This window comes from Hypomesus nipponensis, chromosome 5 (assembly GCF_054491055.1).
Source record: "Hypomesus nipponensis isolate SF chromosome 5, ASM5449105v1, whole genome shotgun sequence".
Classification (NCBI taxonomy): domain Eukaryota; kingdom Metazoa; phylum Chordata; class Actinopteri; order Osmeriformes; family Osmeridae; genus Hypomesus; species Hypomesus nipponensis.
The window spans coordinates 2,765,052-2,788,870 of record NC_140365.1 but is presented as its reverse complement, the minus strand read 5'-3'; the positions used below and the strand labels follow the sequence as shown (position 1 = coordinate 2,788,870).

The 23,819-nt window shown below is 43.5% G+C and overlaps 3 protein-coding genes and 5 pseudogenes across 3 annotated transcripts; all 8 read right to left on the bottom strand.

Annotated features, from left to right (window-relative positions):
• Positions 1 to 91: 91 nt before the first annotated feature.
• Positions 92 to 2,958, bottom strand: LOC146287773 (protocadherin alpha-1-like). The gene is made up of 2 exons (XM_084698707.1): positions 586 to 2,958; positions 92 to 103 (listed from the first exon to the last, which is right to left on the bottom strand). The coding sequence occupies exons 1-2, from the start codon at positions 2,953 to 2,955 to the stop codon at positions 92 to 94; spliced, it is 2,382 nt and encodes a 793-aa protein (XP_084554833.1). The 5' UTR covers positions 2,956 to 2,958.
• A 523-nt stretch (positions 2,959 to 3,481) lies between these two features.
• LOC146287772 (protocadherin alpha-2-like) lies at positions 3,482 to 6,514 on the bottom strand. Its single transcript, XM_084698706.1, has 2 exons — positions 3,883 to 6,514; positions 3,482 to 3,495 (listed from the first exon to the last, which is right to left on the bottom strand). Exons 1-2 carry the CDS (start codon positions 6,386 to 6,388, stop codon positions 3,482 to 3,484), a joined length of 2,520 nt encoding a protein of 839 aa, XP_084554832.1. The 5' UTR covers positions 6,389 to 6,514.
• Positions 6,515 to 6,810: 296 nt separating this feature from the next.
• On the bottom strand, positions 6,811 to 9,198 carry LOC146287771 (protocadherin alpha-3 pseudogene; annotated as a pseudogene).
• A 382-nt stretch (positions 9,199 to 9,580) lies between these two features.
• LOC146287770 (protocadherin alpha-2 pseudogene) lies at positions 9,581 to 12,153 on the bottom strand (annotated as a pseudogene).
• A 189-nt stretch (positions 12,154 to 12,342) lies between these two features.
• Positions 12,343 to 15,082, bottom strand: LOC146287769 (protocadherin alpha-3 pseudogene; annotated as a pseudogene).
• A 227-nt stretch (positions 15,083 to 15,309) lies between these two features.
• On the bottom strand, positions 15,310 to 18,024 carry LOC146287768 (protocadherin alpha-8-like). Its single transcript, XM_084698704.1, has 3 exons — positions 15,685 to 18,024; positions 15,508 to 15,575; positions 15,310 to 15,328 (listed from the first exon to the last, which is right to left on the bottom strand). The coding sequence occupies exons 1-3, from the start codon at positions 18,022 to 18,024 to the stop codon at positions 15,310 to 15,312; spliced, it is 2,427 nt and encodes an 808-aa protein (XP_084554830.1).
• Positions 18,025 to 18,132: 108 nt separating this feature from the next.
• LOC146287767 (protocadherin alpha-3 pseudogene) lies at positions 18,133 to 20,857 on the bottom strand (annotated as a pseudogene).
• Positions 20,858 to 21,387: 530 nt separating this feature from the next.
• Positions 21,388 to 23,773, bottom strand: LOC146287766 (protocadherin alpha-3 pseudogene; annotated as a pseudogene).
• Between the last annotated feature and the right edge of the window lie 46 nt (positions 23,774 to 23,819).

Below are 23,819 nucleotides of genomic sequence, written 5' to 3'. Positions count from 1 at the left end.
CAAGGGTAAACAAAAGTAACTTTTTTAATACTACAGTAAAGTTGTAATGGCATGTGGCTAAAATACGTAATAAATAAGAAAAATTGAGAATTCAACAACTGCTCTGGAAGTATGTGAAAACCATGAGCCACATAGGTCTATTGCCCAACTCCTGGAAAAACTCAAACGCATGGTGACTTGCAACCTATACAAGTGGCATGTGAATAACTTTATACTACTGCAAAGTAAAAATGGTACCAAGACCGTTTTATTAAAATGAGAATGAGGTTTAAAGAAATGTAAAAATATATATGAAGCAAAGAGAATCCTCATATATCAAGCCAGAGCATGGAGAGACACGTGTCGCTGTCCAAGACAGTGGTGCTGAATCTGAACCCTGAGCAGTTCATAAAGCCATTTTTGTTTTTGCTGCTGACGGGACCAATTCAAGCGGAACTACCTTGTGTAGTCAGTTACGAAATGATGAACAACATACACTTTTTACCACTGCAGTAAGCTTGTTAGGGGATGGAACTGAAATATATCAAAATACAAATAAATAATAAGCTCTATTTTGCATTTGGACAACAAGTAGCTTGTACATACCTTCTCGCAGGTGGGCAGAGTTTGAGTCCTACTGAAAGTGTCTCCTCCATTGATACTGATCAGCTCCCCGTCACCAGGTGGAAACGACGTGGGGAAAACTACCACGTCACTCTTCATTGTGTCTGAGCTAAAACACACGTCATACTGCTGAGTAGATTTGGAGTAAGACCAGCTCCCGTCAGGGTGGGTGGTTATCATTGGGGCGCTGTACCTGCTGAAACTGCCGTCTGTCTTGTGGCATTTGACCGCTATTAAAGTGATGAGGCTCAGTAGAAATATCACTGATACTGAGGCTATGGAGATGAGCAGATACAGGTTTAGATCTGAGAAACTCTCCTCCTTCACTGGTAGCTGTCTGAAAGTTGTCTGCATGTCACCTGTACTTTCAACCACCACAACATCAATAGACACAGTGGCAGACAGGGAAGGGTCTCCATTGTCAGACACCACTATGACCAGCGGGTGAGTTTTTAAGTCATTGTCACTCATGCGTCTCTTAGTCCTGATCTCTCCATTGCTGCTTCCAATTCTGAACAGATTCGGCCCCTTTGGTTCAGAGATGTGATAAGAGAGCAGCGCATTGTAACCAGAGTCTGCATCTACAGCCCTGATCTTGGCCACAAAGTAGCCCGCTTCAGCAGAGTAGGGAATGTTCTCAGAGTTGACAGAGCCTTGGTCAGAATAGGGCGGAAGAATAACAGGAGTGTTATCATTCTCATCCAGGATAAAAACGTTCACTGTCACGTTGCTGCTCAGAGGAGGAACACCACCGTCTGTGGCCTGAACCTGGAACTGGAATCGTTTATTTTCTTCGTAGTTGAACGACTGCAAGCTGTATAGTTCACCAGTTAAAGAGTTCAGATTAAAAAAGGTGGACATACGAGCATCACCTGTGTTGCCTAATAAAGCATATGTCAGTTGAGAATTTGCACTGTCATCAGGATCATTCGCAGTCACAATTCCAACGCGTTCACCTACTGGAGTGTTCTCCTTCAAATACACGTTGACCACTGGCTCTGTAAAGCGAGGCGCGTTGTCATTCACGTCAGACACGTGAACAGTGATTACACTGCTGGTGGAGAGAGGAGGCAAACCTTCGTCTGTGGCTCTTATTGTTATATTATACAACGAGATACTTTCTCTGTCAAGAGGCCCATCGACAACCAAAGAATAATAATTCTTATAAGACGACTGTAATTTAAATGGATTAGATCCTATAATCTTTGCTGCGACTTGGCCGTTTTTACCACTATCTTTGTCACGCATATTTATTGAAGCTACAACTGTTCCTTTCTTAGCGTCTTCCTTAACAGCACCGGGGAGAGATGTTAGTATTATCTCTGGTGCGTTGTCGTTCACGTCAAGTATCTCAATTAGTACTTTAGAGTGGGCACTTCTAGGTGGAACACCCTTATCTTTTGCTTGTACGCGGATTTCAAACGCTGAGTTCTCCTCGTGGTCCAGATCCGTTTTAACCGTTATTTCACCGGTTTGTTTGTTAACCACAAACTTATCATTCAAACCGCCTTGACCAGAAAACGAATATTCTATCTCGCCATTTGCCCCTGCATCTGCATCCGTTGCGTTCAATATGAGAACTATAATCCCAATAGCAGAATTCTCTGCCACAATAGCTTTATAAAGTGGCTTACTGAAAGTTGGAGTGTTGTCGTTCACATCAATCAAATGAATAACTATCTGTAACGTCCCTGATCTTGGAGGTTTTCCTCCGTCTACAGCCGTGAGAATGAGCCTAATTTCATTCTCTTTCTCTCTGTCTAAAGTTTTTTGAAGCACCAACTCAGCAGACACACTCTGCTCCTCTCCTTTCTGGACATCCAAAGAGAAGTGATCATTAGGACTCAGTTTATAGGCTTTTACAGCGTTGCTACCGACGTCAGGATCACTGGCAGGCGGCAAGGGAAATCTATCCCCTGCAGAGGCAGATTCTGAAACATTTATCGTATGAAAACGCTCTTCAAATAAGGGTGCGTTGTCATTTACGTCTACGATGTTGATTTCTAAACGATGGATTTGAACAGGATTATTAAACACCACCTCTACATCGACAGAACATTTGACTGAATTGTGGCATAGTGTCTCTCTGTCAATGTTTTCATTTACAAAAATAGCACCCGTCTTTGTGTCAAAGTCAAAATACTTCCTTTTGGAATCGGTTATAATTTGAACTTCCCTTGATTCCAGTTCCTGTACATTTACATGTAGATCTTTGGCGATGTTTCCAACAAACGTTCCTTTATCCACCTCCTCGGAAACAGAATATGACAACTGTCCAGCGGAAAATCCAAATGAACAAAGCATCAGACACCATATCCAAAACAACACCGGACTTCTTCGCTCGACAGCCATCGCTTCACAAGCACGCGCAAATCAAAATAATACAATGGACTTCAACTGAAAACAGATAGTGGAATAGTCCCATTCGACTGAATTATATATCTGTATTCCTCATTCGGTATCGGAGCACTCCTCTTTTCTCTCCTTGCAAAGACAAATCGAATCATATTACAACATAAAAGAAGGAGGAGCTCAGCTGTCTGTCAGAAATAATAACTTTCACGGTCAACAGCGACATCCTGTGTTTATTCATAAATAGATGAGCAATAAACCGAGAGCGTAGGTTCATCTGGTATCATATCAATATTCGCTTTTATGAAACGGATACATATAATACGGGGTAAAACTGTATATAGTCCATGTAAAAGAAAATAATGAATACTACATATTCATTGTAGCCTGTACATGTTGGACGCTCTTGCAAATCAAGATTGGATATGCGTAATTACGCAAGGGTAAACAAAAGTAGCATTTTAATACTACAGTAAAGTTGTAATGGCATGTGGCTAAAATACGTAATAAATAATAATATTGGAGGCTACGACACCTGCTCTGGAAGTATGTGAAAACCGAGAGTCACGATAGGTCTGTTGCCCAACTCCAGGAAAACTCAAACGCATGATATTATTGCAACCTATGACAAGTGGAATGTGAATAACTTTATACTACTAGAATGAAAAATGGTACCAAGAACGTTTAATTAAAATGACAATGTGGTTTAAAGAAATGTAAAAAAAAAAAAAAAAATGAAGCAATGAGAATTCTCACATAGCAAGCCAGAGTAAAGAGAGGCACGTGTTGCTGTCCGAGACAGTGGTGCTGAATCTGAAGACTGAGCAGTTTAAAAAGCCAATGTTTTTAAGCTCCTGACAGGACCAATGAGAGCGGAACTATCTTGTGTAGTCAGTTACGTAATGATGCAAAAAATACACTTTTTACCTCTGCAGTTGGCTTGTAAGGGGGTGGAACTGAAATACATCATAAGACAATAAATAATAAGCCGCATTTTGCAGATATAAGAAATCAAACAAATTATTCTAGACATGATAATACCTAACTCCGAAAAAAGGGAATCAATATTGGACAACAGGTAGCATGTACATACCTTCTCGCAGGTGGGCAGAGTTTGAGTCCTACTGAACGTGTCTCCTCCATTGATACTGATCAGCTCCCCGTCACCAGGTGGAAACGACGTGGGGAAAACTACCACGTCACTCTTCATTGTGTCTGAGCTAAAACACACGTCATACTGCTGAGTAGATTTGGAGTAAGACCAGCTTCCGTCAGGGTGGGTGGTTATCATTGGGGCGCTGTACTTGCTGAAACTGCCGTCTGTCTTGTGGCACTTTACCGCTATTAAACTGATGAGGCTCAGTAGAAATATGACTGATACTGAGGCTATGGAGATGAGCAGATACAGGTTTAGATCTGAGAAACTCTCCTCCTTTACTGGTAGCTGTCTGAAAGTTGTCTGCATGTCACCTGTACTTTCAACCACCACAACATCAATAGACACAGTGGCAGACAGGGAAGGGTCTCCATAGTCAGACACCACTATGACCAGCGGGTGAGTTTTTAAGTCATTGTCACTCATGCGTCTCTTAGTCCTGATCTCTCCATTGCTGCTTCCAACTCTGAACAGATTCGGCCCCTTTGGTTCAGAGATGTGATAAGACAGCAGCGCATTGTATCCGGAGTCTGCGTCTACAGCCCTGATCTTGGCCACAAAGTAGCCCGCCTCAGCAGAGTAGGGAACGTTTTCAGAGTTGACAGAGCCTTGGTCAGAATAGGGCGGGAGAATAACAGGAGTGTTGTCATTCTCATCCAGGATAAAAACGTTCACAGTGACGTTGCTGCTCAGAGGAGGAACACCACCGTCTGTGGCCTGAACTTGAAACTGGAATCGTTTCATTTCCTCGTAGTTAAACGACTGCAGACTGTGTATTTCGCCAGTTACGTCATTAATGTTGATAAGCGATGAAGAGCTTTTCAGAGAATATGAGACACGCGCGTTGTCGTTTTCATCAGTATCATGGGCGTGCACACAAACTACCAGGTCTCCAACGGGACTATTTTCTTTTAAATACACGTTGACAATGGGCTCTGGGAAGCGGGGTGGGTTGTCGTTCACATCAGAAATGTGTACAGTAACAACACTGGTGCTAGAGAGAGGGGGGGTTCCCTCATCTACTGCTGTGATGGTGATGTTGTACTGGGGATGATGCTCTCTATCTAAAGGTCCGTCCACTACCAGAGAGTACTGGTTTTTATAAGACGACTGCAGTTTAAACGGCACAGATCCGCTGATGTGGCCGTTCACAACTCCGTTTTTACCGCCATCTTTATCGGACAGCATTATTAAAGCAATGCCAGTGCCAGATTCAGCATTTTCTTTCACTGTGCTTATTAGAGACGTCGTAGATATTTGTGGCGCATTGTCATTCAAATCAAGTAATTCTACTAAAACTTTGCAATGGGTAGTTTTAGGATACTGGCCTTGATCGGCCGCCTGCACGCGCAACTCAATACCTACGTTTACCTCATAATCAAGATCACCTATCACTGATATTTCCCCTGAATGAGGATCGATAGAGAATATGTCATAACTTTTAGCATTTCCGTGTCCAACAAAAGAGTAAATTATTTTGCCGTTCATACTTTCATCTTTATCTGTTGCTGAGACACGTAGTATTTTAGATCCAATATTAATATTCTCTGCAACTTTCACTTTGTATAAGGATTTACTAAACAGTGGACTATTGTCATTGATATCCATGACATGTATCACAATATCTAAAGTCCCGGATCTTGGAGGTTTTCCTCCGTCTACAGCAGTCAGTACGAGCTGAATCACAGCCTGTTTCTCCCGGTCTAAAGGTTTCTGTAGCACCAACTCAACTGACACACTCTGCTCTCCTCCGTTCTGCACATCCAGAGAAAAGTGTTCATTTGGACTCAGCTTATAGGTCTTGACTGAGTTAATTCCGACATCAATGTCCTCAGCAACCGGCAGAAGAAATCGTTCTCCTGCCACTGCGTTTTCCGGTATATTTAATGTTAATGAACTAACAGAGAACGAAGGTGCATTGTCATTTATATCGAGTATATTCATTTCAACACGAAATACGCTCATGGGATTGTGCGCCACAGCCTGTACACTCAGAGAGCATCTCTCACTTGTCCCACAAAGATCCTCTCTGTCGATTCTCTCATTCACGAACAAAACACCGGACTTCAGATTCACATCAAAATACTTCTTGCTCGATTCAGATACAACCTGAAACATACGAGACTCCAGTTCCTGAACATTGAGATTGAGATCTTTAGCGATATTTCCAACAGTGGTTCCCTTGTTCACCTCCTCTGAGACGGAGTAAGAAATCTGACCGGATGATACCTCCCATAAACAAAGCAGATGGAACAGAATCCACACGGAAACATCCATCGTTATCCTCGGATCACTTAATATCCGTGAGTTTGTGGAGATCAGTTACTTCCCAAAAATTAGCACATGTATCCAAAGATAATATCTGAATACGTGTTTCTACTGAGGCCTATGTCGTCTGCGTTCCGTGCTTCACCACAGCCCTTCTGACAATACCGTCAAACAATATTAGACGCTTAAGAAGGAGGAGTTACAATAAAGAGAAATAAGATGAAAATATCCACGGTCTGCAGCGACACCACGTGTTCATATTTTCTCTAATATGTTCAACAGAGTGTTGATCACAATGCAGCAAAGAATAAACTACCGCTTTCTGAACAAATAGTCCCAAATACGTTCATCAAGACCAACACGCCTTACCAAACGTTAGTCACCACAAGTCAAAGATAAACTATACCCAATGGCATTGACGTTGCATTCTGCTATTTTCCTTTAGAAGTATGCGATCTCCTTACCTTTTCGCAGGTGGGCAGAGTTTGAGTCCTACTGAAAGTGTCTCCTCCATTGATACTGATCAGCTCCCCGTCACCAGGTGGAAACGACGTGGGGAAAACCACCACGTCACTCTTCATGGTGTCTGAGCTAAAACACACGTCATACTGCTGAGTAGATTTGGAGTAAGACCAGCTCCCGTCAGGGTGGGTGGTTATCATTGGGGCGCTGTACCTGCTGAAACTGCCGTCTGTCTTGTGGCACTTTACCGCTATTAAACTGATGAGGCTCAGTAGAAATATCACTGATACTGAGGCTATGGAGATGAGCAGATACAGGTTTAGATCTGAGAAACTCTCCTCCTTCACTGGTAGCTGTCTGAAAGTTGTCTGCATGTCACCTGTACTTTCAACCACCACAACATCAATAGACACAGTGGCAGACAGGGAAGGGTCTCCATTGTCAGACACCACTATGACCAGCGGGTGAGTTTTTAAGTCATTGTCGCTCATGCGTCTCTTAGTCCTGATCTCTCCATTGCTGCTTCCAATTCTGAAAAGATTCGGCCCCTTTGGTTCAGAGATGTGATAAGAGAGCAGCGCATTGTAACCAGAGTCTGCGTCTACAGCCCTGATCTTGGCCACAAAATAGCCCGCTTCAGCAGAGTAGGGAATGTTTTCAGAGTTGACAGAGCCTTGGTCAGAATAGGGCGGGAGAATAACAGGAGTGTTGTCATTCTCATCCAGGATAAAAACGTTTACAGTCACGTTGCTGCTCAGAGGAGGAACACCGCCGTCTGTGGCCTGAACTTGGAACTGGAATCGTTTCATTTCTTCGTAGTTAAACGATTGCAAAGTGGATATTTCACCCGTCAAATCATTAATGTTGATAAGCGACGAACTGCTTTTCAGAGAATATGAGACACGTGCGTTGTCATTTTCATCAGTATCAAGCGCATGCACGCTAACTACCATGTCTCCAACTGGACTATTTTCTTTTAAATACACGTTGACAATGGGCTCTGGGAAGCGGGGTGGGTTGTCATTCACATCAGAAATGTGCACAGTAACAACACTGGTGCTAGAGAGAGGGGGGGTTCCCTCATCTACGGCTGTGATGGTGATGTTGTACTGGGGGTGACGCTCTCTATCTAAAGGGCCGTCCACTACCAGAGAGTACTGGTTCTTATAAGAAGACTGCAGTTTAAACGGGACAGTTCCACTGATGTGGCCGTTCACAACTCCATTTTTACCGCCATCTTTATCGGACAGCATTACTAACGCTACCGCAGCCCCTGACTCAGAATCTTCCCTGACTGTGCTCATAATTGATGTCGTAGATATCTGTGGCGCATTGTCATTCAAGTCAAGTACTTCTACTAAAACTTTGCAATGGGTAGTTTTAGGATACTGGCCTTGATCGGCCGCCTGCACACGCAACTCAATACCAGCATTTACCTCATGATCAAGTTCACCTATTACTGATATTTCACCTGAAATAGGATCGATAGAGAATATGTCATAACCTTTAGCATTTCCGTGTCTAACGAAAGTGTACATAATATCACCGTTCATACCTTCGTCTTTATCTGTTGCTGAGACGCTTAATATTTTATATCCAATTTTTACATTCTCTGCAACTTTTACTTTGTACAACGATTTGCTGAAAATTGGACTATTGTCATTGATATCCATGACATGTATGATAATCTTTAGAGTACCGGATCTGGGAGGTTTTCCTCCGTCTACCGCAGTCAGTACGAGCTGCATCACAGCCTGTTTCTCTCGGTCTAAAGGTTTCTGTAGCACCAACTCAGCGGACACACTCTGCTCTCCTCCACTCTGCACGTCCAGAGAGAAGTGTTCATTTGGACTCAGCTTGTAGGTCTTCACTGAGTTACTGCCCACATCCGCGTCCTCAGCTAAAGGTAGAAGAAATCGTTCTCCTGTAACTATGTTTTCGGTTAAATTTAAAGTAAGTGAATTTACAGAGAACAAAGGTGCGTTGTCATTGATGTCGAGGATGTTAATTTCCAAACGAAAGATGCTATTGGGATTGTGCATAATAGCCTGCACATTTAGAGAGCATTTCTCACTGGTCCCACAAATGTCTTCTCGGTCGATTTTCTCATTCACGAACAACACACCAGATTTTAGATCCACATCAAAATACTTCTTGTTCGATTCAGATACAACCTGAAACATACGAGACTCCAGTTCCTGAACATTAAGATTAAGATCCTTGGCAATATTTCCAACAACGGTCCCTTTTGTCACCTCCTCGGAGACAGAATAGACGATCTGACAGGAAGATAAATCCACCAAACAAAGCAGCAGCAGAGTAACACAGCAGAAGCATCCGAGGATGGAAAGACCCATCGCTATCCACAGATAGTAAAAACCTTGAAAGCGTCAATGAAAGACGGAGTAGAAAAACATACGCCACCTCTTTTTTTTCAATGAGCTTCCTAACACATTTGATATCGTGCGACACTGACAAAGCACTAGACGCGCAATGGAGGCGATGAGAGAAAGGAGGAGTTTGTAATAATAGATTAGTGAACGCATTGCGTTTGAAATCACGGTCTATAGCGACGCCTTGTGTCTACAGAAGTGAGGGTGCCCTCTTCAATCCAGTTTCTATTTAAGATATGGTCCCTTACAGCTCTTACTAATATTCATATAGGAATCCTAAAGATCTTCAAGTGCCGGCATGTTATTTTTAGTTTATCCAACTACCATTCCAGACATAATTGTAAATTCACAGAGGGGAATAGGCGACCAACTTTGCGATGTCGCTGTCCAGCACAGTGGTGCTGAACGCGAACTTCATAGCATTGAATTTCAGAATAATCAGACATTTAAAAAAAATCGTTAATCATTTAAAAACAAGTCAAAAATAATTAATAGCATTGTCAATGCATTTTGCAATTTTCTTTTGGAAGTACGTAATCTCCTTACCTTCTCACAGGTGGGCAGAGTTTGAGTCCTACTGAAAGTGTCTCCTCCATTGATACTGATCAGCTCCCCGTCACCAGGTGGAAACGACGTAGGGAAAACTACCACGTCACTCTTCATTGTGTCTGAGCTAAAACACACGTCATACTGCTGAGTAGATTTGGAGTAAGACCAGCTCCCGTCAGGGTGGGTGGTTATCATTGGGGCGCTGTACCTGCTGAAACTGCCGTCTGTCTTGTGGCACTTTACCGCTATTAAACTGATGAGGCTCAGTAGAAATATCACTGATACTGAGGCTATGGAGATGAGCAGATACAGGTTTAGATCTGAGAAACTCTCCTCCTTTACTGGTAGCTGTCTGAAAGTTGTCTGCATGTCACCTGTACTTTCAACCACCACAACATCAATAGACACTGTGGCAGACAGGGAAGGGTCTCCATTGTCAGACACCACTATGACCAGCGGGTGAGTTTTTAAGTCGTTGTCACTCATGCGTCTCTTAGTCCTGATCTCTCCATTGCTGCTTCCAATTCTGAACAGATTCGGCCCCTTTGGATCAGAGATGTGATAAGAGAGCAGCGCATCGTAACCAGAGTCTGCGTCTACAGCCCTGATCTTGGCCACAAAGTAGCCCGCTTCAGCAGAGTAGGGAATATTCTCAGAGTTGACAGAGCCTTGGTCAGAATAGGGCGGGAGAATAACAGGAGTGTTGTCATTCTCATCCAGGATAAAAACGTTTACAGTCACGTTGCTGCTCAGAGGTGGAACACCACTGTCTGTGGCCTGAACTTGGAACTGGAATCGTTTCATTTCCTCATAGTTAAACGACTGCAAGGTGTATATTTCTCCAGTTAAAGAGTTCATATTTACCATGGTGGATACCGGTGTTGTATTCCCTTCTTCAATCAATGAATAAGAAATCTGTGCATTTTCGTTCATGTCAGAATCATGCGCAGTCAGCGTGGCAATAGGAAAACCCACGGGACTATTCTCTTTCACATAAACGCTTAAGACGGGGTCTGAAAAACGGGGTGAATTGTCGTTCACATCAGAGATGAGAACGGTTATGACACTGGAGCTAGAGAGAGGTGGAGTCCCTTCATCCACGGCTAGAATTGTCACATTATACTGGGATGCTAGCTCCCTGTCCAACGGCCCGTCGACCACAAGCGAGTAATAGTTTTTGTATGAGGGTTGCAGCTTGAAAGGAACAGGTGTAGCAATGCTACACTGCACCGCTCCGTTTTTACCTCCGTCGCCATCGGTCACGGTGACCAAAGCTACAGCTGTGCCCGCTTTCACGTCCTCCTGTACTGTGTCTATTAGGGAAGTTACCGAGATGGCAGGTGCGTTATCATTTTCATCGACAACTTCAACTAAAACTTTACAACGGGTGCTTCTGGGAGGAACGCCTCTGTCTTTAGCTTGAACTCTTAACTCAATTGCAGGAGTTTCTTCATGGTCAATAAGTCCCGTTACCTCAATAACTCCTGTCTCGGTATTAATAGTTAATAAATCTGGCCCATTTTGAGTGCCATCTTCCACTAAAGAATATGTTATTTCACCGTTCACTCCTTCGTCTAAATCCGTTGCTACAACTGAAACAATCGTAGTCTCTTTTGGCGTATTCTCTTTAACTTTAACTTTGTATAGAGTCTGACTGAAAATTGGATAATTGTCATTTATATCCATAACATTCACTACGATCTGGAGGGTACCGGATCTGGGAGGTTTTCCTCCGTCTACAGCAGTCAGCACGAGCTGAATCACAGCCTGTTTCTCTCGGTCTAAAGGTTTCTGTAGCACCAACTCAGCAAACCTACTTTGCTCTCCTCCGCTCTGCACATCCAGAGAGAAGTGTTCATTTGGACTCAGCTTGTAGGCTTTAACCGCGTTACTGCCCATATCCGGATCTTTGGCGATGGGCAAGAGAAACTTGTCTCCTGCAATTGCGATCTCTGTTATATTCAGCGTCAGTTTATTCACTGAGAAAAACGGAGCATTATCGTTAATGTCTAATATATCTATTTCAATCCGATAAAGGCTATGAGGATTCTGTGCCATGGCCTCTACATTTAAGGAGCATTTCTTGCTAGTCCCACAAATCTCCTCTCTGTCGATTCTTTCACTTACAAAAAGGGCGCCCGTTTTACGATTTACCTCGAAATATTTCGTCTTGGATCCAGACACAATCTGAAACATACGGGACTCCAGTTCCTGAACATTGAGATTTAGATCCTTGGCGATATTTCCAACTACGGTTCTCTTGTTCACCTCCTCTGAGACGGAATAGACGATCTGACAGGAAGATAAATCCACCAAACAAAGCAGCCGCAGAGTAGCACAGCAGAAACATCCGAGGATAGAGAGACCCATCGCTATCCACAGATAGTAAAAACCTTGATGGCGTCAATGAAAGACGGCATGGAAAAATATACGCCACCTCTTCAAAGACCTTCCCAACACATTTGATATCGTGTAACACTGACAAAGCACTGGAAGCGCAATGGAGGCCAGGAGAGAAAGGAGGAGTTTGTAATAATAAATTAGTGATCAGACTGCGTTTTAAATCACGGTCTATAGCGACGCCTTGTGTCTACAGAAGTGAGAGCGCACTCTTCAATCCAGTTTCTACAACTTAAAGTATGGTCCCTGACAGCTTGCACTGATATTCAAAGAGACTTCCTGCAAATCTAGACGTGCCACTTACTTTTATATATATTTTTACACTATAATTCCAGACATGATTGTGAATTCAAATAGGGGGAGATCATCTTTGCAATGTCACTGTCCAACAATGCAGTGCTAAAAGCAAACTTCGTTCCATTCCAAAGCAGCAGGATCAACCATTATAAACAATGGTTAATCATTTGAAAACTACAAGTTAAAAATAAATTATAGCATTGACGTTGCATTCTGCAATTTTCTTTTAGAAGTATGGAATCTCCTTACCTTCTCGCAGGTGGGCAGAGTTTGAGTCCTACTGAAAGTGTCTCCTCCATTGATACTGATCAGCTCCCCGTCACCAGGTGGAAACGACGTGGGGAAAACTACCACGTCACTCTTCATTGTGTCTGAGCTAAAACACACGTCATACTGCTGAGTAGATTTGGAGTAAGACCAGCTCCCGTCAGGGTGGGTGGTTATCATTGGGGCGCTGTACCTGCTGAAACTGCCGTCTGTCTTGTGGCACTTTACCGCTATTAAACTGATGAGGCTCAGTAGAAATATCACTGATACTGAGGCTATGGAGATGAGCAGATACAGGTTTAGATCTGAGAAACTCTCCTCCTTCACTGGTAGCTGTCTGAAAGTTGTCTGCATGTCACCTGTACTTTCAACCACCACAACATCAATAGACACAGTGGCAGACAGGGAAGGGTCTCCATTGTCAGACACCACTATGACCAGCGGGTGAGTTTTTAAGTCATTGTCACTCATGCGTCTCTTAGTCCTTATCTCTCCGTTGCTGCTTCCAATTCTGAACAGATTCGGCCCCTTTGGTTCAGAGATGTGATAAGAGAGCAGCGCATTGTATCCAGAGTCTGCGTCTAGAGCCCTGATCTTGGCCACAAAGTATCCCGCTTCAGCAGCGTAGGGAATGTTCTCAGAGTTGACAGAGCCTTGGTCAGAATAGGGCGGGAGAATAACAGGAGTGTTATCATTCTCATCCAGGATAAAAACGTTTACAGTCACGTTGCTGCTCAGAGGAGGAACACCCCCGTCTGTGGCCTGAACTTGGAACTGGAATCGTTTCATCTCCTCATAGTTAAACGTTTGCAAGGTGTATATTTCTCCAGTTAAAGAGTTAATATTTACCATGGTGGATACCGGTGTTGTATTCCCTTCTTCAATCAATGAATACGAAATCTGTGCGTTTTCGTTCATATCAGAATCATGCGCAGTCAGCGTGGCAATAGGAAAACCCACGGGACTATTCTCTTTCAAATAAACGCTTAAGACGGGGTCTGAAAAACGGGGTGAATTGTCGTTCACATCAGAGATGAGAACGGTTATGACACTGGAGCTAGATAGAGGTGGAGTCCCTTCATCCACTGCTAGAATTGTCACATTATACTGGGATGCTAGCTCCCTGTCCAACGGCCCGTCGACCACAAGCGAGTAATAGTTTTTATATGAGGGCTGCAGCTTGAAAGGAACAGGTGTAGCAATGCTACACTGCACCGCTCCGTTTTTACCTCCGTCGCCATCGGCCACGGTGACCAAAGCTACAGCGGTGCCCGCTTTCACGTCCTCCTGTACTGTGTCTATGAGGGAAGTTACCGAGATGGCAGGTGCGTTATCATTTTCATCGACAACTTCAACTAAAACTTTACAATGGGTGCTTCTGGGAGGAATGCCTCTGTCTTTAGCTTGGACTCTTAACTCAATTGCAGGAGTTTCTTCATGGTCAATAAGTCCTGTTACCTCAATGACTCCTGTCTGGGGATTAATGGTGAATAAGTCTGGCCCCTCTTCAGAGCCATCTCGCACTAAAGAATATGTTATTTCACCGTTCACTCCATCATCCAAATCCGTTGCTAGAACTGAAACAATCTTAGTCTCTTTTGGCATATTCTCTTTAACTTTCACTTTGTATAGTGTCTGACTGAAAACTGGATAATTGTCATTAATATCCATAACATTCACTAAGATCTGTAGAGTACCGGATCTGGGAGGTTTTCCTCCGTCTACAGCAGTCAGTACGAGCTGAATCACAGCCTGTTTCTCTCGGTCTAAAGGTTTCTGTAATACCAACTCAGCAGACCTACGTTGCTCTCCTCCGCTCTGCACATCCAGAGAGAAGTGTTCATTTGTACTAAGCTTGTAGGCTTTCACCGAGTTACTGCCCATATCCGGATCTTTTGCAATGGGCAAGAGAAACTTGTCTCCTGTAATTGCATATTCTGTTATATTTAACGTCAGTTTATTCACTGAGAAAAACGGCGCGTTATCGTTAACGTCCAATATGTCTATTTCAATCCGATAAAGACTATGTGGATTTTGGGCCATGGCCTCTACATTTATAGAACATTTCTTGCTAGTCCCACAAATCTCCTCTCTGTCGATTCTTTCACTTACAAAAAGGGCACCCGTTTTACGATTTACCTCGAAATATTTCGTCTTGGATCCAGACACAATCTGAAACATGCGAGATTCCAGTTCCTGAACATTAAGATTTAGATCCTTGGCGATATTTCCAACTACAGTTCCCTTGTTCACCTCCTCTGATACGGAATAGACGACCTGACAGGAAGAAAAATCCACCAAACAAAGCAGCAGTAGAGTACCACAGCAGAAGCATCCGAGGATGGAGAGACCCATCGCTATCCACAGATAGTAAAAACCTTGATGGCGTCAATGAAAGACAGCATACAAATATATACGCCACCTCTTTTTTTTCAAAGAGCTTCCCAACACATTTGATACAGTGCGACACTGACAAAGCACTAGAAACGCAATGGAGGCGAGGAGAGAAAGGAGGAGTTTGTAATAATAGATTAGTGAACACACGGCGTTTGAAATCACGGTCTATAGCGACGCCTTGTGTCTACAGAAGTGAGGGCGCACTCTTCAATCCAGTATCTATTTAAGATATGGTCCCTTACTGCTCGCACTAATATTCATAGAGGAATGCTAAACATCTAAAAGTGCCGGATTGATTTTTAGTTGATCCAACTACAATTCCAGACATAATTGTGAATCCAAAGAGGGGTGTAGGCCACCAACTTTGCGATGTCGCTGTCCAGCACAGTGGAGCTGAACGCGAACTTCATAGCATTGAATTTCAGAATAATCTGAATTTAAAAAAAATCGTTGATCATTCAAACACCACAAGTCAAAAATAATTTATAGCATTGACGATGCATTCTGCAATTGTCTTTTAGAAGTATGGAATCTCCTTACCTTCTCGCAGGTGGGCAGAGTTTGAGTCCTACTGAAAGTGTCTCCTCCATTGATACTGATCAGCTCCCCGTCACCAGGTGGAAACGACGTGGGAAAAACGACTACGTCACTCTTCATTGTGTCTGAGCTAAAACACACGTCATACTGCTGAGTAGATTTGGAGTAAGACCAGCTCCCGTCAGGGTGGGTGGTTATCATTGGGGTGCTGTATCTGCTGAAACTGCCGTCTGTCTTGTGGCACTTTACCGCTATTAAACTGATGAGGCTCAGTAGAAATATCACTGATACTGAGGCTATGGAGATGAGCAGATACAGGTTTAGATCTGAGAAATTTTCCTCCTTTACGGGTAGCTGTCTGAAAGTTGTCTGCATGTCACCTGTACTTTCAACCACCACAACATCAATAGACACAGTGGCAGACAGGGAAGGGTCTCCATTGTCAGACACCACTATGACCAGCGGGTGAGTTTTTAAGTCATTGTCACTCATGCGTCTCTTAGTCCTGATCTCTCCATTGCTGCTTCCAATTCTGAACAGATTCGGCCCCTTTGGTTCAGAGATGTGATAAGAGAGCAGCGCATTGTAACCAGAGTCTGCATCTACAGCCCTGATCTTGGCCACAAAGTATCCCGCTTCAGCAGAGTAGGGAATGTTTTCAGAGTTGACAGAGCCTTGGTCAGAATAGGGCGGGAGAATAACAGGAGTGTTGTCATTCTCATCCAGGATAAAAACGTTTACAGTCACGTTGCTGCTCAGAGGAGGAACACCACCGTCTGTGGCCTGAACTTGGAACTGGAATCGTTTCATTTCTTCGTAGTTAAACGACTGCAGAGTGGATATTTCACCCGTCAAATCATTAATGTTGATAAGCAATGAAGTGCTTTTGAGAGAATATGAGACACGCGCGTTGTCGTTTTCATCAATATCATGCGCATGCATGCTAACTACCATGTGTCCAACAGGACTATTTTCTTTTAAATACACGTTGACAATGGGCTCTGGGAAGCGGGGTGGGTTGTCATTCACATCAGAAATGTGCACAGTAACAACACTGGTGCTAGAGAGAGGGGGGGTTCCCTCATCTACGGCTGTGATGGTGATGTTGTACTGGGGATGACGCTCTCTATCTAAAGGTCCGTCCACGACCAGAGAGTACTGGTTTTTATAAGACGACTGCAGTTTAAACGGAAAAGTTCCGCGGATATGGCCGTTCACAACTCCATTTTTACCGCCATCTTTATCAGACAGCATTACTAACGCTACCGCAGCCCCGGACTCAGTATCTTCCCTAACTGTGCTCATGAGTGACGTCACTGATATCTGTGGCGCGTTGTCATTCAAATCAATAATTTCCACCAAAACTTTGCAGTGTGTGGTTTTTGGAGGATGGCCTTGATCGGCAGCCTGAACTCGCAGTTCTACACCTACATTCTCTTCATAATCCAGATCCCCTTTCAATGATATTTCCCCGGAATTAGGGTCGATAGAGAATAAGTCATATTGTTTGGCATTACTGTGTCCCACAAAAGAATAGATAATTTTACTATTCATACCTTCATCTAAATCTGTTGCGGTCAGAGATGTTATTTTGGTACCTATCTTGACATTCTCTGTCACTTTCACTTTATAAAGCGGTTTGCTGAAAACGGGGTTATTATCGTTGATATCCAAAACGTTCACCATAATCTGTACCGTCCCTGTTCTGGGAGGTTTTCCTCCGTCTTCAGCAGTCAGTACAACCTGAATCACAGTCTGTTTCTCTCGGTCTAAAGGTTTCTGTAGCACCAACTCAGCAGACACACTCTGCTCTCCTCCACTCTGCACATCTAGAGAGAAGTGTTCATTTGGACTCAGCTTGTAGGTCTTGACTGAGTTACTGCCCACATCCGCGTCCTCAGCTAAAGGTAGAAGAAAACGCTCACCCGCCGCTGCGTTTTCATAAACATTCAAAGTGAGGGATTTAACAGTAAATATTGGACCATTGTCATTTATATCCAAAATTGTTATTTCAATTCGAAATATACTCATGGGATTGTGCGCCACAGCCTGTACACTCAGAGAGCATCTCTCACTTGTCCCACAAAGATCTTCTCGATCGATTCTCTCATTCACGAACAAAACACCGGACTTCAAGTTCACATCAAAATACTTCTTGCTTGATTCAGATACAACTTGAAACATACGAGACTCCAGTTCCTGAACATTGAGATTGAGATCTTTAGCGATATTTCCAACAGCGGTTCCCTTGTTCACCTCCTCTGAGACGGAGTAAGAAATCTGACCGGATGATACCTCCCACAAACAAAGCAGAGGGAACAGAATCCACACGGAAACATCCATCGTTATCCAAGGATCACTTAATATCCGTGAGTTTGTGGAGATCAGTTACTTCCCAAAAATAGCACAATTATCCAAAGATAATATCTAAATACGTGTTTCTACTGAGGCCTATGTCGTCTGCGTTCCGTGCTTCACGACAGCCCTTCTGACAATACCGTCAAACAACCTTACCCGCTTAAGGAGGAGTTACAATAAAGAGAAATCAGATGAGAATATCCACGGTCTGCAGCGACACCACGTGTTCAAATTTTCTCTAATATATTCAACAGTGTTGATCACAATGCAGCAAAGAATAAACTACCGCTTTTTGAACAAACAGTCCCAAATACGTTCATCACGACACCAACACACCTTACTAAACGTTAGTCACCACATGTCCAAAATAAACTATACCCATTAGCATTGATGTTGTATTCTGCTATTTTCGTTTAGAAGGATGCGATCTCCTTACCTTTTCGCAGGTGGGCAGGGTTTGAGTCCTACTGAACGTGTCTCCTCCATTGATACTGATCAGCTCCCCGTCACCAGGTGGAAACGACGTGGGGAAAACTACCACGTCACTCTTCATTGTGTCTGAGCTAAAACACACGTCATACTGCTGAGTAGATTTGGAGTAAGACCAGCTCCCGTCAGGGTGGGTGGTTATCATTGGGGCGCTGTACCTGCTGAAACTGCCGTCTGTCTTGTGGCACTTTACCGCTATTAAACTGATGAGGCTCAGTAGAAATATCACTGATACTGAGGCTATGGAGATGAGCAGATACAGGTTTAGATCTGAGAAACTCTCCTCCTTTACTGGTAGCTGTCTGAAAGTTGTCTGCATGTCACCTCTACTTTCAACCACCACAACATCAATAGACACAGTGGCAGACAGGGAAGGGTCTCCATTGTCAGACACCACTATGACCAGCGGGTGAGTTTTTAAGTCATTGTCACTCATGCGTCTTTTCGTCCGGATCTCTCCATTGCTGCTTCCAATTCTGAACAGATTCGGCCCCTTTGGTTCAGCGATGTGATAAGAGAGCAGCGCATTGTAACCAGAGTCTGCGTCTACAGCCCTGATCTTGGCCACAAAGTAGCCCGCTTCAGCAGAGTAGGGAATGTTCTCAGAGTTGACAGAGCCTTGGTCAGAATAGGGCGGAAGAATAACAGGAGTGTTATCATTCTCATCCAGGATAAAAAAGTTCACAGTCACGTTGCTGCTCATAGGAGGAATACCACCATCTGTGGCCTGAACTTGGAACTGGAATCGTTTCATTTCTTCGTGGTTAAACGACTGCAGACTTTGTATTTCGCCCGTTAAAGAGTTTATGTTGACCATTGTGGAGGGCGATAGGCCAAGATCTCCAACGGGATTTTCAATTAGAAAGTATGATACTTGAGCATTTTCTTTTTCATCTGGATCATGCGCATTGACTTGAATAATCGAACCTCCAACTGCGCTGTTCTCCTTTAAATATACGTTCATAAAAGGCTCTGAAAAACGGGGCGAGTTGTCGTTAATATCCGAAATTAGTACAACAGCAACACTTGTGCTGGAAAGAGCTGGGGACCCCTCATCTGTGGCTGAAATAGTTATATTGTATTGAGACGCAATCTCTCTGTCAAGAGGCCCGTCCACAACTAAGGAATAATAGTTCTTGTAGGAGGATTCTAATTTGAAAGGAACCGAGTCTGTGATGCGACAGTTAACTGCACCATTTTTACCACCGTCTTTATCAGTGACTTTAATCAAAGCGATGGCAGTGCCATATTTAGTGTCCTCTTTAACCTTCTCCATCAGCGGAGTCACGGAAATTTCTGGAACGTTGTCATTCACGTCAACAACTTCTATTAAAACTTTACATTGCGTACTTTTTGGTGGATGGCCTTTATCCATCGCTTGGACACGCAACTCAAGAGCAGCACTGTCCTCATAGTCTACAGGGCCTTTGACGCTTAAAACCCCTGAATCGGAATCAATGGAAAATACGTCTTCACTTGTTTTACTTCCATGACGTAAAATTGAATATGCGACATCTTTATTTAGTCCTTCGTCTAAGTCCGTAGTGGAAAGCGTAATTAAATGTGTTCCAAAAGGAACATTCTCTTGAATCTTTACTTTGTATAGCGGTTTGTTAAAAACTGGGGCGTTGTCGTTAAAATCAATTACATTCACTATAATCTGTAAAGTGCCTGTTCTGGGAGGTTTTCCTCCGTCTACAGCAGTCAGTACGAGTTGAATTAAAGCCTGTTTTTCTCGGTCTAAAGGTTTCTGTAGCACCAACTCAGCAGACACACTCTGCTCTCCTCCACTCTGCACATTCAGAGAGAAGTATTCATTTGGACTCAGCTTGTATGTTTTAACAGAATTAATATCAACGTCGTGGTCACTGGCGAGCGAGAGAGAGAATCTCTCTCCTGGAGTTGAAACTTCTGTTATATTCAATACTTGTTCTGTAATCGGAAATGAAGGTGAATTGTCATTGATATCTAGAAGTACTATTTCAACGCGATACAAACGGACAGGGTTGTGAGCCATGGCTTCTAAATACAAGGAACATTTCTGCTCTTTGTGGCACAGTTCCTCGCGATCAAGCCTGTCTTTGACGAACAGAACACCATTCCTTGAATTTACCTCAAAATACTTCCTATTGGATCCAGATACAATCTGAAACATACGAGACTCCAGTTCCTGAACATTGAGATTTAGATCCTTGGCGATATTTCCAACTACGGTTCCCTTGTTCACCTCCTCTGAGACGGAATAGACGACCTGACAGGAAGATAAATCCACCAAAAAAAGCAGCAGCAGAGAAGCACAGCAGAAGCATCCGAGGATGGAGAGACCCATCGCTATCCACAGATAGTAAAAACCTTGATGGCGTCAATGAAAGACGGCATAAAAAATATACGCCACCTCTTTTTTTTCAAAGACCTTCCCAACACATTTGATAACGTGCAACACTGACAAAGCAATATACGTGCAATGGAGGCTCGGAGAGAAAGGAGGAGTTTGTAATAATAGATAAGTGAACGCACTGCGTTTGAAATCACGGTCTATAGCGACGCCTTGTGTCTACAGAAGTGAGAGCGCACTCTTCAATCCAGGTATTAGAACGTAAAGTATGGTCCCTGACAGCTCTCACTAATATTCATGGAGGAAACCTAAAGGTCTACAATTGCCGGCATTTTATTTAATTGTATTAAACTACAATTCCAGACATAATTGTGAATTCTTTAAGAGGAGTACGAACTCTGTGATGTCGCTGTCCAGCACAGTGGTGCTGAACACGAACTTCATACCATTGCAATGCATTGTAAGCAAACATTATAAAAAATCCACAAGTCAAAAATAAATTATAGCACTTGTGTGGCATTCTGCTATTTTCTTTTAGAAGTATGCAATCTCCTTACCTTCTCGCAGGTGGGCAGAGTTTGAGTCCTACTGAAAGTGTCTCCTCCATTGATACTGATCAGCTCCCCGTCACCAGGTGGAAACGACGTGGGGAAAACTACCACGTCACTCTTCATTGTGTCTGAGCTAAAACACACGTCATACTGCTGAGTAGATTTGGAGTAAGACCAGCTCCCGTCAGGATGGGTGGTTATCATTGGGGCGCTGTACCTGCTGAAACTGCCGTCAGTCTTGTGGCACTTTACCGCTATTAAACTGATGAGGCTCAGTAGAAATATCACTGATACTGAGGCTATGGAGATGAGCAGATACAGGTTTAGATCTGAGAAACTATCCTCCTTTACGGGTAGCTGTCTGAAAGTTGTCTGCATGTCACCTGTACTTTCAACCACCACAACATCAATAGACACAGTGGCAGACAGGGAAGGGTCTCCATTGTCAGACACCACTATGACCAGCGGGTGAGTTTTTAAGTCATTGTCACTCATGCGTCTCTTAGTCCTTATCTCTCCGTTGCTGCTTCCAATTCTGAACAGATTCGGCCCCTTTGGTTCAGAGATGTGATAAGAGAGCAGCGCGTTGTAGCCAGAGTCTGCGTCTACAGCCCTGATCTTGGCCACAAAGTAGCCCGCTTCAGCAGCGTAGGGAATGTTTTCAGAGTTGACAGAGCCTTGGTCAGAATAGGGCGGGAGAATAACAGGAGTGTTGTCATTCTCATCCAGGATAAAAACGTTTACAGTCACGTTGCTGCTCAGAGGAGGAACACCACCGTCTGTGGCCTGAACATGGAACTGGAATCGTTTCATCTCCTCATAGTTAAACGACTGCAAGGTGTATATTTCTCCAGTTAAAGAGTTCATATTTACCATGGTGGATACCGGTGTTGTATTCCCTTCTTCAATCAATGAATAAGAAATCTGTGCATTTTCGTTCATGTCAGAATCATGCGCAGTCAGCGTGGCAATAGGAAAACCCACGGGACTGTTCTCTTTCAAATAAACGCTTAAGACGCGGTCTGAAAAACGGGGTGAATTGTCGTTCACATCAGAGATGAGAACGGTTATGACACTGGAGCTAGATAGAGGTGGAGTCCCTTCATCCACTGCTAGAATTGTCACATTATACTGGGATGCTAGCTCCCTGTCCAACGGCCCGTCGACCACAAGCGAGTAATAGTTTTTATATGAGGGCTGCAGCTTGAAAGGAACCGGTGTAGCAATGCTACACTGCACCGCTCCGTTTTTACCTCCGTCGCCATCGGCCACGGTGACCAAAGCTACAGCGGTGCCCGCTTTCACGTCCTCCTGTACTGTGTCTATGAGGGAAGTTACCGAGATGGCAGGTGCGTTATCATTTTCATCGACAACTTCAACTAAAACTTTACAATGGGTGCTTCTGGGAGGAATGCCTCTGTCTTTAGCTTGGACTCTTAACTCAATTGCAGGAGTTTCTTCATGGTCAATAAGTCCCGTTACCTCAATGACTCCTGTCTGGGGATTAATGGTGAATAAGTCTGGCCCATCTTCAGTGCCATCTCGCACTAAAGAATATGTTATTTCACCGTTCACTCCATCATCCAAATCCGTTGCTAGAACTGACACAATCTTAGTCTCTTTTGGCATATTCTCTTTAACTTTCACTTTGTATAGTGTCTGACTGAAAACTGGATAATTGTCATTAATATCCATAACATTCACTAAGATCTGTAGAGTACCGGATCTGGGAGGTTTTCCTCCGTCTACAGCAGTCAGTACGAGCTGAATCACAGCCTGTTTCTCTCGGTCTAAAGGTTTCTGTAATACCAACTCAGCAGACCTACTTTGCTCTCCTCCGCTCTGCACATCCAGAGAGAAGTGTTCATTTGTACTAAGTTTGTAGGCTTTCACCGAGTTACTGCCCATATCCGGATCTTTTGCGATGGGCAAGAGAAACTTGTCTCCTGTAATTGCATTTTCTGTTATATTTAACGTCAGTTTATTCACTGAGAAAAACGGTGCGTTATCGTTAACGTCTAATATGTCTATTTCAATCCGATAAAGACTATGTGGATTCTGGGCCATGGCCTCTACATTTATAGAACATTTCTTGCTAGTCCCACAAATCTCCTCTCTGTCGATTCTTTCACTTACAAAAAGAGCGCCCGTTTTACGATTTACCTCGAAATATTTCGACTTGGATCCAGACACAATCTGAAACATACGGGACTCCAGTTCCTGAACATTGAGATTTAGATCCTTGGCGATATTTCCAACTACAGTTCCCTTGTTCACCTCCTCTGAGACGGAATAGACGATCTGACAGGAAGAAAAATCCACCAAACAAAGCAAAAGCAGAGTAGCACAGCAGAAGCATCCGAGGATGGAGAGACCCATCGCTATCCACAGATAGTAAAAACCTT